Source organism: Antechinus flavipes, chromosome 3 (genome assembly GCF_016432865.1).
Source record: "Antechinus flavipes isolate AdamAnt ecotype Samford, QLD, Australia chromosome 3, AdamAnt_v2, whole genome shotgun sequence".
NCBI lineage: Eukaryota > Metazoa > Chordata > Mammalia > Dasyuromorphia > Dasyuridae > Antechinus > Antechinus flavipes.
In genome coordinates, this window is record NC_067400.1 from 68,223,748 (window position 1) to 68,242,193 (window position 18,446).

Sequence of the window (18,446 nt, forward strand, 5' to 3'; positions counted from 1 at the left end):
AGAGATGGAATGTAATGAGTATGAAAGTTGAGATAAATTGAGAGATATAACCATCACTTCAAATTATTATATCAGAACTATTGGAGGCTGGCATCAGTATTTCCCAGGACATTACTACTGCTATTTAAACTTTTAGAAGACTTTATCACTGCTGACAAGTATTTAATTTTTAGACTTGCTTCAACATTTGAAAGATTATTCTGATGACTTCATAAATGGTCTTCAAAAGTTGTGATTATACTCAGCAATCAACCAATTCATGTTCCTTTCAAACTTAAATAGTCTAATCTAAGGAAGGCATTTTACAAACTATCCATGACTGCATATGCAAAGTTTCCCTGGTTTGGTAAAGTACTTGTCAGAGTTAATGGTCCACAATCATAGTCTTGTAGATCTCAGGGTCGCTACATAATGGTTCCTCCGCTCTATGAAAGCACTGGAGGGGGGGCTGTGATAAAGGATTAATTTTTAATTATTATAAAAGTAGGCAAACTTCTGTGGAGTGATCAAAATTCATTCACTCTCCATAATTATAAAAAGAACTTGTTTAAAAGCTTACTACATATCATTATCTATATATGGAACTAAAACATATTTGAGCCAGCTAAACTTTTTTAAATTAATCTTTACAGCATTTTACTTTAATATGAATGAGATGATTTAATCCAGATCATCACAGATATTCTGGAAAAAAAAAAACATAGTTACAAGTGTTTTATGATGTATAGATATGAGAAAAACTCAGGAATGTGAAAACAATTAATTTTGTTTAGGTTTTTTTAATGCTATAAATGTTCTAATTTTAAGTTTGTTACCTAACCCTGTAGGACTAATGAAAATGCATTCTATATATTCTCAGATCATCTTTTAGCTCCCTTTAAATATTTTTGATCAAATGACATAACTGTTCAATAGTCTCCTCTTAAAAGTTTAAGGATCATCAGGAAGAACCTGGAGTCCCCTAGAGGGACCTGAATTCAAATCTGATTTCAAACAAATACTAGCTTTAAGACCTCGGGCAAATTACTTAACCCTATTTGCCTCAGTTTCCTTATGTGTAAAATGAGCTGGAAAAGAAAATAATAAACCACTCTAATATCTCTATCAAGAAAATGTCAAATGGGATCACACAACTGAAACAACAAAGAAACCTTAAGGGTGAGCGGGGAGGACCTACAAGAGTTGAATAATTTGAAGACTGTAATTCTATAGTATCCTTTCAACTATATTTCTGGTGTAATAGAAGTCTCATGGGTAAAAGAGGATCTAAGATATGTTATAATGAAATATGTATAAAAGTACCTCCAAGCATACAGTTTTCAGAATAAGACTTTAATTTGCAGGTATTACTATTGGATCTTATGTTTCTGTTACATGTTAAATGTTTTTTCCTTTCCTTCTAACTATGTGAAATAGATTGTAATTTACAGAATCCTGAAAATACCAGATCTAGTTTTGTTTCTCCTTTCATTCAACTTTAACCCATATTCATCTCTGGAATCCCTAGAAGAAACATTCATCTATAATCTGTTCCTTGAACCCTACAAATAGACATTCAAATGCCAATCATTGACTAATGTTTCTTTTCTTCTCTTTTCTTTTTTTTTTTTTTTTTTTTTTTTTTTTTTTTGGTATTGCCAATAATGGAGTGAAATGGAGCCTATAAAATTAAAAATTTACATCTTTTTAAATCCCACAAAATAATGATTTTAGCTAGGTCCCGATAAGTGTAGACAAATGAATCCCCTGATTTGAATTCACACTATTGGACATTGAAATTATATAAGAAATGGTCATTGATTCCAGCTCAATGGAAATATGTAGCATGAATTCACATAATGAGACCACTTAAGATTATTCATTATCCATGGTAATCGGGACGAAGCTATAATCACAGATTTCTTTGTGACTCTGTCTTCTTCCCTGTGATTTTCTAAGTTCTAAGAAGCAGTCACAAAAAATACTTACCTTTTGTTGCTCACATTTATTCAGAATGGTGCCATGATAATGGCGTGAACTACAAGATTGGCGACAAGTGGGATCGCCAAGGAGAGAATGGACAGATGATGAGCTGCACCTGTCTTGGAAATGGAAAAGGAGAATTCAAGTGTGATCCTCGTACGTAGTAACAGATTGTTTTTAGTGCTGTGTTAAGCACTTCCATTTGTCGTAGCTGGATATAATTGCTACCATCTCATTCATTGGAAAGATTGGGAACTTTCGGTCTCCTTGGAGGAGGGACTAATATGCTTGTTAATCTTGTAATTTAAGAAGGGGCTGACACACTTCAGAAATGAGAAATGATTTGTGATTATTATGAACCTCTTTAACCCTTTTTAGCATTGAGTACTTTGAACATTATATGTGTTCTATGGAAGCCATGTTATTTTATTCATCTTTGCATTCACTTTTTAAAAATGATATATCTTTCCACCTATTTAGTCCCATTTAATTAGAAGATTCATTTTTTGTAAGATGGTAGTCTGTAAAGCAGCTTAGCCTCATAGAACCTATACAGTGCCACATGGAAATCCTACTTTCTGGTGGCAAGAAATCATTGTTGAGAGTCCCAGTGGCCACTCATCAAATGAAAATTCCTAGGTCTTGCTTATACTTCTGCATTGTTGTTATGTTTGTTTGTTTTTTTAAACAGATGAGGCTACATGTTATGATGATGGAAAGACATACCATGTAGGGGAACAGTGGCAAAAGGAGTACCTTGGGGCCATCTGCTCTTGCACATGTTTTGGTGGACAGCAGGTATGTCTGAGCATTATAGGAGTATATTTGGGGGCAAGATGAGGGGAGGTAATAAAATGCTTTTTCACTCAGTCAAAAAGGATTATTGAACAGCAATCACATGTCTGTTCCTATAATAATTGCCCCTGTACTATTGAGCAACAATTACATCTTCTGTGGTGTATTCCCCAGGAGAGAATACAAAAGATGCTTTTGATATGCATCTCTCCTCAAGAAGCTTATAATCCAATTGAGGACTATGGACCCAGATGGTTCCAGAGGAAAAAGTGAGGCTGGTGACTTTGCGTGCCCCACCCTCACATAAATCCAACTCATTTGTATGTCATGACATCACCTCCCTGATATTATGGTGTTCTAAGGAAACAAAGGACAAACAATAATAATCCAATTACAGTGAACAAAAAAAATGCAAGAAATAGGATAAAATTTAAAAGTAAGAGGTCAACATTTGATTAGAAGTTCAAGAGCTCAGAGATGGAGAGAGGAATATAGATTGGGCTGGATATCCAATATCCACACATCTAATCACAATTACTAAATGTTATCATTTTCACATCTCTCAAAAACAGTCTTCTGCCTATTCACTCAGCTACTAGTCTTTTTCAAGCCCTCTTTACCCCTATTTTTCTATTTAGTCTTTCTGCCTCCTTCTCTATCTCCCCTCTCCAATCTATCCTCCAAAATGTTGCCAGTGATTTTTCTAAAGCCCGGGTTTGCCCATGTTATTCAAACCCTCTTCTTAATAGACCTAAGTGGCTCCCTATTCCCTCCAAGATCAAATAGGAAAACTCTAATTTTAAGAAATTTGAAATTCTTTACATGCTGGCCCCTTCTTATCTTTTCAATTTTCTTACTCCCCTCTTTACAACTGACCATACTGGCCTACTAAGTATTCTCAATACCCAGTCCTCTATGTCTCATCTTGCTGTCTTTGGACTGCATCCTCTTGTAGAAGAATGTATTTTTTCCAGCTACTTATTTGAAGCCCTCATTTCCTTCAAGATTTCCTTTCTACATTATACCTTTCCTGATCCCCAAGCTATTTTATATTCATTTTATACATGGTATCTCTATTAGAATTTTTATATCCTCAATGCCTAACACATCGTCTTAAATATAGACAGCACTTAAATGTTTGTTGAATTGACTTAGATTGAATTGTCAAAATTAGTGCCAGTTAACTGACCTGGGTTCTCATCCAGGTTCTGACACTAATTTGCTACAAATTCTTAAGCAAGTTATATCACTTCTCTAGGTCTCAGTTTCTTTGTTTATAAAATTTTTTTAAAGTCACTTCATATGATCTCTCAAAAATTTCTTCTATGACCTAGTTGTGAGAGGTTTCTTAAAGAAGGTGAAGTTTTAATTGGAACCTGAAAAATAGGTAGAATTTGAACAGAGTAAGGACATGGGGGCAGGGAATCATTTTAGAAAGGAGAGAAAAAATATATACACACAGAGATATCATTGAGGATCTGGGGTGCCTGACACACCAAGCTTCCTTGTAAAGGGAACAAGAACACACAGGAAATGTTAATGTTGAGGTTCCCTTAGACCCCTGACTTTTTAATATTGTTCCCGAATCCTAAACAGAACCTTGGAGCAGACTTAAGGTCTGCTTACATCCTTATATATATATGGGATATATATATATATATGGGATGTAAGTATTATCCAAAAGCTCCTGGCTTCATGCTGCTTTCTCTATTTGTGCAGGGCTGGCGTTGTGACAACTGCCGCAGGCCTGGGGTAGAGACGGCACCTGAAGGCTCAGCAGGCCATTCCTACTCCCATTATTCTCAGAGATACCATCAGAGAACAAATACTGTGAGTATACAGTCCCCAAGCCTTTTCCCCTGAGAGTTTCTATCTGGATGATTCTTCCTTATTACTATTACTATTTATTATTATTATTATTATATTACTATTATATATGCTATTTATCATTTTATTATACTGTCATTATACTATCATCATTAATTGTTACCATTATATACTATTATTTTATTTATTATATTACTATTACACATGATTTACTATTTCTATATATTACTCTCATATATATGATTTATTGTTGTATTACTATTATATATAGTATATTACTTTCATATGTACTATTTATGTTTTATTATATTACTATGATTTGTTATATTACAATTATGTTATTTACTATATTATTATAAATGCCTTTTATATTTTATTATACTATTACTATTATTTGTTATTTCATTACTATTATATGTTCATTAGTTCATTACTATTATATTTAAGTTTAGAGCTTGAAGTCTTGGGTTTAATCCCTGGGTATGAAACTTATTAGTTGCCTGACCATGGAAAAATTATTCATCTTCCCTTAGCTTTTATTTTGGATGTGTGAAATGGGATATTACTTGCACCACTTAACTCTAAGAAAGTGCTTTGTAAACCATAACTATAGAACCTGAGTTATGTGTTAACATGCCTGTGGTCCCTGCCTTTTTATGTTATAAGTATGCAAACCCTAAACGTTTTGTTTGTCTGATTCTTCCTTGAAACCATCACTCTCTTTACACATGAATAAAATACCTTTGACCTTCAAGAAGCAAGTCTGGGTGAAGAGCACCATAGTTTGTAACATAAATTCAAGGAAATTATAATTTATTTAAGTTGTTGCCAGCTTTCTATATTTGTTACTAAGCTTTTTTTACCCTTCTTCCCTTTGAACAGAATGTCAACTGCCCAATTGAGTGTTTCATGCCTTTGGATGTACAGGCAGACACAGAAAATTCACGAGATTCCCTAGAAAAGTAATATTCTACAGCCCTGAAGAGCAAGCAACTTTCCGCTGAGACACCGTCCAAACTGGAGTGATGCTAGCAAACCCATCTTTCAAAGTAAACACTAAAAAGCCTTCTGCTCTGGAGCAACTTCCCCGGCTTAAGCTCAGCTCACAGCTTCTACAAGCATCACCCTGGGAGTGTTTTAAGACTTTTCTTATTCATGATTGGCAGCAGGGCATTCATTGTCAACTCTGCCCTTATAGTGTTCCATACCGCTCAGTATTTTAAGTGCATTGATTTTGACTCTTGATTTGGTTGAAGATAAGTAGGTCAATTATAGGGAAGCAGCTGGAACCAACCAAAATGCTGTGAATGGAAATGACATATTGAAATTTATAGGAAAGTCACCAAACACTTCTGCAGTCACTTAACTGTGTGGCCTGCAATTCTGAAGGTCCTGCATCTCCCTGTCACTGTGATATTTAAATATGCACAGTCTTAATTTTGTTTCTTAAATGATTCTAGTAATTTCCCAGCAATAGCTCTCTCTTACCTATTATTTATCAATTCCCCCACTCCCCCCAGGGTTTTTTTTTTCAATATGGAAAAAGAAAATTGTATTGGAGACACTTAGTACACAGTTGACAACAGGAATTTGGTGTAATGATGGTTGGTGATTATTTTTTTATACTGTAAGTGCCAAAGCTTTACTACTGTGGAAAGACAACTCTTTTAATAAAAGATTTACAAACCAGAGCCCTGCAGTCCAGGTTCTTCTTTGTACAAAGAAATTAAGGGAGAAGTCTGAGTATTCCTCTTCTCACTAAGGTGTCTTGAAAATAACTTCAGTAACTTAGCATCATGGCCTCAATGGTGAAATTAGGAATAATAGATTACTATGGTCTAATAGTAAGAGGCCAGACCTGGAGTCAGGGTAGAAAGCTATTTTAGTCTATACCTTTCCTAGAATCACACATGAATCAGAAACATTATTTTTATCCAGGTTTTTTTGGCTCCAAGGTTTGCTTCTTTTCACTACAGGATACTGCTTATCCCCCGAAATTAAAACTCAATATTCATGAATATTATTTTCAATTAGACAAATATTTATTGAATTCTCACTATAAACCAAGAACTTTAAGAAGAGTAGTACTACTTCTGACAAAAGGGCAACTGGTTATGATATATGAATACATTTCAAATAAATTTTTAGTTCTTTTTCTTGGTCACTTAATCTCTCTTCAATGATATAATCTCCAAATCACCTTAGCATGTTATTACTTCATATTGATTGCAATCAATTATAATTTTCAAATGTTAACTGCCACTCAAATCTAAATATTTATCAAGCCAGATTCAAGGACCATCTTTGGAAATACAGCAGCCATTTAAAGAACCTCGAATCATAGGAGTCAAAGCCAAAAAGAAACAGAGATTATCTCATCCAACTCTTCTATTTTATTATGAGGAACCCTAAGGCCTTGAGAAGTTAGGGAAGGAAACAAAAGTTAATTATTATGTCAGGCATATTGCTAAATGCTTTACAAATACTATTTCATTTGATCCCTACGACATCCATGAGAGATAGATGCTACTATATTCCCATTTTACAGTTAAACAACTGAGGCAAACAGAGATTAAGTTACTTAGATACTGAGTCCTATAGTTTGTAAGATCACATTTGAACCCTGCTCCCTCCTGACTCTGGCTCAAGGATCTGTCCAATGCATTGCTCAGCTTCCTCCAAGGACTTCTCTATAATCATATAGACAGTAACAGAGCAGGAGAGCAAGTCAGGCCCTCCGAATCTTTTCACTACACCGTGGTCCTGTTCTTCACATGGCTAGTGATAGGAAGGCAGAACACTTCTTCTAAACAGTATAGTAAAAGCTCTTCTGTATCTTTGGACAGCTAGGTAGATGGTTACTTACATTAGAATGTAAATTCCATTTTTTCCTATTTGCCTCGCTCCTTATTTGTACCTGAGAGATAATTTAGTGTAGTGGAAAATCCACTGGTTCTAGAATCAAATGACCAGAATTCAAATCTCACCTCTGACATTTACAATCTGTGTGATCATGAGCAAATCATTTAACTTTAGCAAGTCCCAATTATAAATTATAAAATGGGTGAATTAGACAAGATGGCTTCAGAAGCCCCCTCCTAGTTACATGATCCTAATATGGGAGGATTAGGAGGAGTTTCCTCCAACATGACCAATTAGTCTTTTATACTTTCAAAAGTAACTTTTTTCTAAAATGTTAGGTTGGCCTTTGGCATTCAGAAATAGTAAAAAGAAGCAAAAATAGAAGTGAGCAAATTTATATTCTCAGATTGGTGGGACACACTGATTAATATTTTTTTTTGTATATACAAGTGGGTAACAGTGCCTGCCCTCCAGTCAGTGGTGAAGTCTTTAAAGAAGAATAATCTAAGGATACATAGGATAACAGTTCACATGCAGCATGATGGTCATCAGAAATACACATATTCAGTGAGTGGGAAGGGGAGAGTTTGGTAGGGAAGGGGAAGGTATCTGAATCTGTGATTTCATCGGTGTAGGAACCTGCTGAGGACACTTCCTCCTCCAAGTTGTATAGTTCATCTACAACTCTTCCTTTAGAGAGTTGCCTAGTAGTTGACTAGAGAGTAGCATCATACAGGTCAGTCACACAGCAAGCTTATATCAGAGACTGGATTGGAACCATGACTATGATCATAACCATAAAGATCATAATTCCCTGACATGACCTTTTTTGTTCATTATACTCTACTGCCTCTCTGTACTCTTCATACTGGTTTACAAATGCTATAATGATTTACAAAAATTACAGAGGAGTAATTGAAATATGAGCTACATTTTAACTAAAGCTTTAACCTTAAGGTTCATGGCTCAACTATATGAAGGAACTCGGATTCTAGTTCAATATTTGTGTCTATGAGCCAGTTAGATTTCCTCTGCTTAAATGTCTCCTTTAAACTCAGTCAACGGGTTTACAAGCATGTTATTGGTCACAAGGGAACCCAGATTGGCTCTGTACAAACACTTTTTCCTACAACTAGGAAAAACAGTTCAAAGAATATGTTCCATAATATGGGAGGTAGAGAGTGAGCTGCATTACCTCTGTCTATGAAGAGACAGTCCATTCCCCTTAATTTTGAAAAGATACACCTCTACTCCACCCTGTTTAAAAATATATGTACATATGTATTCTTGGACAGACTTAATGAAAGAGCAGTTTTGGATGGGAAGTTGTGTTCCTCTCAGACAACTTTACCACAAAGCTAAAAATATCCCTAAAGAGTACTTTGGGTAAAACTGGTTGGATTGTAATGTAATGAATTAAACAGGACGAGAGACTTCTGCCTCTCTGCAACCCAAACCACAAACTTGTTCCCCATTTCAGAAAACGATGCAGGCTGTCTTTCCAGGATGCTAACCTATTTTTTTTTAAGTGAGTAGAGCACCATTTAAAAATGAATAATTTCCAATAATAGGTTGGTGACCACATTTAAATAATCAGAATTACAGACCAAATTAAACTAGCCTTTTAGAGGCCCCCACTGCAGTAAAATCTGTTTTTATAGACTTCATATTAGAGAATCATTTAGCCAAAAGAACTCAGAACAAATTCCTAAATACCATTTCAACATGTCTCTCAGCATGTCTAACTAATCCTTTTTCTGGAAGAGTTTTTTCATTGGCAAAACAGCCTGGAAGCAATAGCTCTTCAGCGGCACACAAGAAGACTTTACTACTGGAATATTGCTTTAATGTCACATAAAGAATTCCAGAACATAAAGAAATTTCCAATGCAAAGCAATACTTTCCTGGGCTGGCTATGGTTCTGGGTAAAAAGAAAGAAAGAAAGAAAGAAAGAAAGAAGAAAGAAAGAAAGAGAGAGAGAGAGAGAGAGAGAGAGAGAGAGAGAGAGAGAGAGAGAAATCTCATAATTCTAAGGACATTTTTGCCACAGTAAAGATTTGATTTATGCTGAGGTTCCTCATTTAATAGGCAGGCACCCATGGGTCTGTCTGCTACAATGATCCCAGTGAACTGTGCAAATTAATTTCAATAATAATAATATCACTAGAAGCCCATGGTACACTTTCAGAGGAGAGTTTTTTTTTTTAAGTAAAAAAAAAAGAAATGATCAGGTGAAAATTACAAGTATAGGAGATTACTTTTCCATTTAATTATGTTTCCATTGAAAATTCCATTCCACTTCTATTTGTATGAAACTCATTAAAGTGATTAAGAAACATCCCATCAGCACGTTTAAGTGCTAAAATTACTTCTTATTCAGTAAGTTCCCATTACTATGTTGAGGGAAGAAGCAAGCAACAATTATAAAATCCCATTTTCAGGGGATACAAGTGAACCATTAAAAAAAAAAAAAAGCTCCCCTTGGGACTTCTCATGTTTGGGAACATTTAAAGATAAAGTATAAGCATAAAGATGACCTTGACCTACTCCAAATTTTTTTTCATAAACTCAGAAAGAATTCATATGTTCTTTGAAAAGTATAAAGAACTCCCCCAAATGCAAGAAGGGATTTTCATAACTATAATCTCTCTCTTTCCTAATTTAAATAATGTGCCTCTTTTTGGATTAGACAAAAACTATATTAACTACAAACTGAGAGAAGAAAATACTATAAGGAATAAGGGTAAAAGAGTATGGTTTTGACTCCAAAAGACATAATCTGGAAATGCCTTTGTTAGTGTTTCTCAGTGTGTTTAGCAACTAAATATCTGAAGGCATATCCTACACTTGCCTAAACTAATATTTTCTTATTTGCCAAAAGAATCTAATGTTTTCATGTAAACTCAGGTACTAGGTTTATCATTACTAAACTTTTCTGCTAGTCATTTTCAAAAGACTACAAATTATAATCCTTTTGGAGTTATAAGAATTCTCAAAATATTTTAGAGTGGTCATGTGGGATTAGTGTCAGAAAGTACTCTGTATCTGTTATCTCAGGGATAGCTAGTTAATGCAAGGAATAGAATTCTGGGTCTGGAAGAAAAAACTGTGTTCAGATATGACCTGAGATATTTACTAGCTGCATGATCCTAGGCAACTCATTTAATTTTATTGCCCCAGTTCCTCATCTGAAAATGAACTGGAGAAGGAAATGGCAAATCACTCCAGTAGTTTTGTCGAGAAAACCCCAAATGGGGCCTCAAGAATACAAAATGACTAAACAGCAACAATCTGGTGTCTCACCATAGCAGAAAGATTAAATTTTCTGACTCTAACTGTCTGCTTTAGGTGGAATCTCTATAATGTCCCATTTCTATCACACCATTATTTGGAAACTCTCCTAGGCCAAAATGAAGCAAGATCTGCATCAGAAGCAGGGTGGAACTTTAAAACAAAATCTTATTTCTATAATTCAACATTCAGAGAGGGAGGGAGACCAAGTCCTTTACCTCTTTCAAAATATTTCACTTAACAGCTCTAAAATCATAGGATCATAGATTTAGAGCTAGGTGGGATCTTAAAGATTCCTCTGAGGGAGGCCTTACTCTAACTGAAAAAACGGGAATCTAATTCTCTCATTTAATAGATAAGGAAATTGAAGCTGAAAAAGGTGAGATGACCTGAGTCACATATCTAGCAAGGATACAGGATTCAAACACTGATCTTCCCAACTCTCCACCCAGTCCTCTATTCTCTGAAGCCCTTGGCTTCCTTTTACTTGCTAAAGTAAGGTTTTGAAGTAGAAAAAAGGGGAAGAATTGGAGCAGGAGTTAAAAGAATTCAGAGTTATTTATGAAGTTACTAATTTTAGAATCCAAATATAATGAATAATAATTTGAATGAGTACTTTATATTTAGTATATTCAATTTAACAAACATTTGTTATGTGGATCATTGTACTAAGTGCTAGAAATACAAAGATTAGAAAAGGAAATTGTCCAAGGTTGGCTAATCAAACTCACACAAAAACTTTGGCATAAAAAGGGCAGGAATTATCCTGAGTTTATAGCTAGGAAAATAGGCACAAAGAATGTTCTGACTGCCTTGAAATCTTTTAAAAGTGACCTAAGAGGTCTAGTAATGATAAATGTAATACCTGAGATGATATGGAAATATATTCTTTTGACAAATAAAAAGAGAAAAAATGGGTTTAAGCACAGTTAGTGACAGATGTCAGACAAGGATCCAGATTGAACCAGATTAACTCCAAGATTCCTTTCACTCTGAAATTCTATGATCCTATAATTAGTAGACTTAAAACAGTGTTCTTTCCATCATGTGACAAAATCTGATCATTTAATTTCTACTTTTTTGTATGGCTTTGGCAACATCCTTTGAAATTTCCTTTAGGGACTTTAATTGAAATCACTATATAATATTAATCTCAATTCTACTACAAAATGATCATCATTACAAAATATATTTTAAAAATCATTTATAGGCTATTTGTACTTCGTCCCATCTTTTCCAGAAGACTGCATGTTCTCTCACTGTCACTGTCTCCATCCTTATTCTATATAGATTCTACTTCTGACAAAACTTGAGAAAGCAGTCTACAACTAGTTCCATGTTCTCTCCTCTCATTACCTTCTAAACTCTCTTCAGTCTGGCTTCTGACCCGATCATTCAGCTTGAACTGCCCTCTCCAAAGAAGCCAAAGATGTAGTATGAAAAAATCAATGAACATTTTCTAAATCCTCCTCATTCTTATTGTCTCTGAAACATTTAATATTTTTGATCACAATTTCCTTCAAGGTACTGCTCTCTTCTGGTGATTTTTGTGATTCTGTTCTCTTGGTTCTTCCTCCTCCTCCTGTTTCAGCTACTCATTCTCAACCTCTTTGTTCCATTAACCAGGATGTCCCCTAAGGCTTTGTTTTGGGACTCCTCCTTTCACTCTATATCATTTCATTTGGTGATCCCATCAGTTCCCCTGGGTTCACTTATCATCTCTATACAGATGCCTCTTAAATCTGTATTTCCAGTGCTGCTTCTTTCCTGAGTTCCAATCTCACAGCACAAACTATCTGTTAAACATTTCAATTTGTATAGCAACATGTGCATGAAACTTAGTGAAATGAAAACAGAACTCGCAATCTTTCCCCATAGACTCTCATCTCTTTTAAATTTCCCATTATTGAAGACAGTTCCATCTTCACAATAACTCAGGCTTGGATCTCCCAAATATCCAATCCATTGCCAATCCTTGTCCTTCCTCCTTTTACATCTCTGGTACATGTACCCTTTTCCTCAATACTCACATAACTATCATTTCTTTTCTCCAAGCCAGGTCGAGTGGTTCCCATTTACTTCTAAAAATCATATATATCATATATAAAGTTCTCTGGCATTTAAACTCTTGGCCTTGTCCTACCTTTCCAGACATATTTCGTGCCCCTCCTTACACTTGATCTACAGACACTGTTCTGACTACTGTCAGTGACAAACACTGCATTTCCAACTACATAACTATAGCAGGAGTCTGACTTATCTGGAATGCTGTCCTTCCTGATCTCAGTCAGTTTTCCCAGTCCTCTAACTACTAATGCTTTCAGATTACCTTTCTACTCACATCTCCTCCTCCTCCACCACAAGGAGTCACTATATAATTCAGTCTTTGCCATACTATTATGTGTGGGTCCTTTGTCGAAAGGATTATAAATTTTGATTGCTTATTCTTCACAAGTTTGGGGGACAATTTTTTTTCTTTTTATTATCACTGCCTGTTTCAAAAAAAAAAAAAAAACGGGACAATTCTCTTTGTCTTGTGTAGTTTTTAGTTATATTTTCTTGAAATATAGTTCTGGTAAACTAGGTTTTGATATAGCCCATTGAGGTTCAAATGGAACTACTTGACTAATTTTAACCCAAATCACTCTGGCTCTCATTAATTGGCCAATAACAGGTTCCAGCCCCAGGCTCACTTATTTTGTATTTTGGCTTTTGATGGCAAGTGTAAATACCAATTCTTTCTGTTCTTGCCAGAAATCTGGAGGGTCTTCTTCCAGACTGATTTTTTTTTTTTTTTTTTTTTTTGTGAATTCAAACTAGGCCATCTTTTGCCTGAAATCTTACCTAGCCTCTATCACTGAATGGGCATTGCCTCAAACAGAAAACTAGGAAAGGCCTTGGCTTAAAAAGGCCTAAGTCTCCCACTGCATCTAAGACCATCACCAGTTTTTACCTGTGTCTTGCCACTGGATTCAGAGAGAGTGAGGATGATGACTTTGTCTCACTTAAAATTCAATATACTGCCAAGCCAGACATCACCCATCTGATGTCACTGGTACTCTTTGAGAACAAAGGATAAACTATCCACTGCTCTGAGGTGTTCCACACCATTGGTGAGAGGCCTTGCTAAGTCCGTTTCGGGCCTGCTCATCCAACTCTTACCAGCGGTTCCAAGAAGCCATAGTTTGTAAACCATCTAGAGAGTGGCCCATAAATCTCCAACCCATCAGTAAATTAGGGGGATCTCTACTGCCAACATGAAGTTTTCCTCTGGTGGAATGCATGGATAGATGAGAACAATTGTCCCAATAGTCACGAAGGTGACTAAAGCAAGCTTAGAGCTTGGTCAGTCACGGAAGACACCAAGGTCATCCCCCGACTCCCCGGCCATGGCCAGGTGTCCAATTTTTGTCTTGCCACCAAACTTTGATGACTCAGGGAGGACAAGGCTAAGGACTTTGTGCAACTCTGTCTCACTTAAATCACACACAAGTCATTGCTCCTCCTTGAAAACAAAGGACAAATAACAGTATCTACTTATGTATCCTGTACATACCTGGTTATTTATGTTTTCTCCTCCATTGCAAAGTCAACTCCTTGAGGAAAGGTTCAGACTTAGCACAATGCCTGGTACATAGCCAGCACTTAATGCCTGACACACGCATACATATATACAAGTTATGCACAATATATGCAAAATTAGTACAAATCAGAAATCAATAAGACAAAAGAGGAAAATGACAAATGTTGGAGGTTCTGTGAGAAAACAGACATGCTAATGCACTGTTGGTGAGCTGGGAACTGATAGAGCTAGTGGACAAAATTGTGCATATTCTTTCATCCAGTTATACCACTACCAGGCTTATTTGCCAAAATCAAAGGAAAAGGACTCCTGTGCTAAAACTTTTATAGCAACTCTTTATGAAAGCCAAAAACTGGAAACTAAGGGGGTATCTACCTACTGGGGAATAATCATATAAATTATTGTGTATATATATATATGAGAATATTGTTAGAAAATATATGATGTTTCTGGAAAGACATAAGGGATACAGAACAAAGTGAGTAGAACTAGGAAAACAACTTAAAAGACCCTAATCAATACATAATGATAAACACCAATCCAAAGGATTTTAAATGAAATATGCTACCCGCATTGTAATGAAGATGATGGACTTAAAATACAGAATGAGATAAACATTTTGAACATGGCTAATGTGAGAATGTTTTATTTGACTATACATATTTATGAGGATTACTTTTCTTTTTTATTGTTCAATTGGGGATGATGAGAGAGTGGGCCAGATATAATAAATGCTTGTAAAAATAAGTTAAAAATCTTTATATGAGGAATGGAGAATGAAAGGAAAGCATTAGAACTGGGAATGAGGAGGACTTTGAAAGGTAATATTTCAGTTGATTCTTGAAGGAAGCCAGAGATTCCAAGAGTCAGAAGTGTAGGAAATTATACTGTGTGTATGGGACAGCCAGCAGTACAAAGGCAAGTAAACAGTGAGGAAGACAATTTGACCAGTGTGACAAGATTAGAATGTGCAGAGATGTAATGTTTAAGAAGACTGGAAAGAAAGGACAGGGTTATTATGAAATGTTTATATTTAATCCTAAAGATTTAGAATTTATTGGGAGGCAAAGATCAAACCTATGCAAAATCACTTTAGCAGTTGTGCAGAGGATAAATGGATTGTCATGAGGGAAATGCTTGAGGAAGGAAGGCCAAATACTGTAGGATGATGGTACAGTAGCAAAACCCAGAAGCAAGCCTAGGTGAATGAAGAAAAAGGGACATTCGAAAAACATTATGATGATAGAAACAAGAAATTTTAGTGACATGCTAAGATAAGACTGAAAAAAACAGGGTTACACTTAAGTTGTAAACTTGTGTAAATGGAAGGTGAGCAGAGGCTTGAACAGTAATAGAAAAGCTTGGGAGATAGGTTTATGGACAATTAGAATTCGCAATGTCAATGGGACATCCAGTTCAAAATGTCTAATAGTCATTTCATAATGTGAGACTGGCATTCAGGAGATAAATGAAGATTGAATATGCATATTTGGGAATCATCTGCATAGAAATGATAATTTAATCCATAGGAAATGATTTAACTGCCAGACTCAATAGCCTTTTCTTAGTCCCTATTCTATTTGATATTTCAACCTTTCTGAATACTTGTCTCTTTTAGCTTTTAATCTTGGTTCTCCTTCGTTTCCCATGTTGGGTCATAATTCATCTGTTGTTGAAACATTTCAATTGTGTCCAATTCCTCAAGATCCCATTTGGGATTTTCTTGGCAAAGAAACTGAAATGGCTTGCCATTTCCTTCTGCAGCTCATTTTATGATGAGGAAACTGAGTCAAACAGGGTTAAGTGACTTGCCCAGAGCCACAGTGATTGTGCCTAAGGCCAGGTTTGAACTCATGAAGTTTTCCTGCCCCAAGCTGTGTTTTATCCACTGCACTATCTAGCTGTCTCCATCAGTCATCCACCCTATTATCCTGTTTGTCCTAAACTACCTTCTTAAATTCTGACACTATCATTTTTGCCAGATACCACCATCCTTCTAATTATCCTAATTTGTCACTTGAGTTATTCTTAATTTTCTTATCCAGCTTATCCAAGTCTCATCAATTCTACATTCATACTTTGCATCACTTCCCTTCTCACCAGCTGTACAATTCTGGACAGGTCATTTATCCAGGCCACCTTATTTTCCTCATCTTTTTAAGTGGGGATAATAGAACCTGATGACTAAGTTTCTATAAGGATTAAATAAGCTATCTGAAAAGTGCTTCAGAACCCTTTAAGATGTAAATAAGGTTTTATGATTACTATAATCACCTCCCTAGCACAAGCTCCCATCACTTTTCTCCTTGCAAAGGCTTCCAAATTGCTTTTTCAAGTCCATCCTTCATATAGCAGCCACAACAATCACTATCAAAGAATAGATCTGATTATGTCGTTCCTGTCATCAAAAATAACTCAATTGGGGCAGGTAGGTGGCTCAGTGGGTAGAGTACCAGCCCTGAAATCAGGAATACCTGAGTTCAAATCTGATGTCAGACACTAAACACTGCATAGCTGTGTAACCCTGGGGCAAGTCACTTAACTCCAATTGCCTCAGCTCCCCCTTCCCCCAAAAATAGCTCATAATATGAAACAAACTCAGCCTGATATTTCCCACCCCAACTTTCCCACTTAACAAGTGTTTCATTATTCCCCTTCTTGCATACATACTAGCTGATGGGACTAGTCGTTTCCCAAATTTGACTTTGGTACAGATGGTCCCCAAGCCGTGTCTGGAATGCATTCCCTTAACTTCAACAGTGTTCTCTTTTCACTTTCCTCTTCATGATGAAAGCCAATCAATCTTTTAGCCAAGTTTTACAACTGATGTTACTCTCAGGCCTTCACTCACTTATCTCACCTTATAAGCCCTATCAGCTTTTAAATCTTAAAATTTTAAATTAAAAAAACCTTAAAATCATTTGCCCCTATCCCCTACTCTCCATTCATGTGGATATCTCATCACTCTTTGCTTCGACTACAGCAGCAGCTTTCTATTTCTTTGCATCATCTTTCCCCCTCTTTAACTCAGACTTCACATAGCTGTCACAGTTATTCCTAAACGAGGCCTGATTCCTCTGCTCAAGCTCTAACACCTCATTGCTGTCTCCAGGATAAAACAGAAATACCTATTTGCAATTTGATAGAAACAAGATATGAATTAACAAATTACACCCTATACCAAGATAAAGTGAAAATGAGAACATAATTTAGACATTAAAGAATGATGCTATAAGCAAATCAGGGGAGCATGGAATAGTTTACCTTTCATATCTATGGATACAGGAAGAATTTATGACCAAAGAATTATGAGATATAAAACAGGTAATTTTGATGAAACTTAAGTTTTTACATAAATAAAAATAATGCAGTCAAAATTAGAAGGAAAGCAGGAAACAGGAGAAAATTTTTACAAGTTTCTCTACTAAGTCTCATTTCTCAAATATATAAATAATTGCATCAAATTGACAAGAATACAAGTCATTTTCCAATTGATGGTCAAAGGATATGAAAAATTTTCAGATGAAGAAATCAAAGCTAATATAGTCATGAAAAAATGACCTAAGTCATTATTGATCAGAGAAATGTTCATTAAAGCAACCCCACCATGGACCCACACTTAACACCGTATACCAAGATAAAATCAAAATGGGTCCGTGACTTAGGCATAAAGAATGAGATTATAAATAAATTAGAGGAACATAGGATAGTTTACCTCTCAGACTTGTGGAGGAGAAAGAAATTTGTGACCAAAGATGAACTGGAGATCATTATTGATCACAAAAGAGAAAAGTTTGATTATATCAAATTAAAAACCCTTTGTACAAACAAAACTAACAAGATTAGATTAGAAGGGAAGCAACAAACTGGGAAAACATTTTCAGTTAAAGGTTCTGATAAAGGCCTCATTTCCAAAATATATAGAGAATTGGTTCTAATTTATAAGAAATCAAACCATTCTCCAATTGATAAATGGTCAAAGGATATGAACAGACAATTTTCAGATGATGGAATTTCCACTCATATGAGTGTTCCAAATCACTATTGATCAGAGAAATGCAAATGAAGACAATTCTGAGATACCACTACACACCTGTCAGATTGGCTAAGATGACAGGAAAAAATG

At 35.6% G+C, this 18,446-nt stretch overlaps 1 protein-coding gene across 12 annotated transcripts in view; it reads left to right on the forward strand.

Moving 5' to 3' along the window:
• FN1 (fibronectin 1) overlaps nucleotides 1-6,275 on the forward strand; it is an 81,161-nt gene extending 74,886 nt beyond the window's left edge. For all 12 annotated transcript variants that reach the window (XM_051983596.1, XM_051983601.1, XM_051983595.1 and 9 more), the window contains 4 exons: nucleotides 1,993-2,118; nucleotides 2,654-2,760; nucleotides 4,477-4,587; nucleotides 5,467-6,275. In XM_051983596.1, coding sequence (XP_051839556.1) covers nucleotides 1,993-2,118; nucleotides 2,654-2,760; nucleotides 4,477-4,587; nucleotides 5,467-5,550 — 428 coding nt within the window. In that variant the 3' untranslated portion in view covers nucleotides 5,551-6,275. The remainder of the gene's footprint in view (nucleotides 1-1,992; nucleotides 2,119-2,653; nucleotides 2,761-4,476; nucleotides 4,588-5,466) is intronic.
• Nucleotides 6,276-18,446: the final 12,171 nt, after the last annotated feature.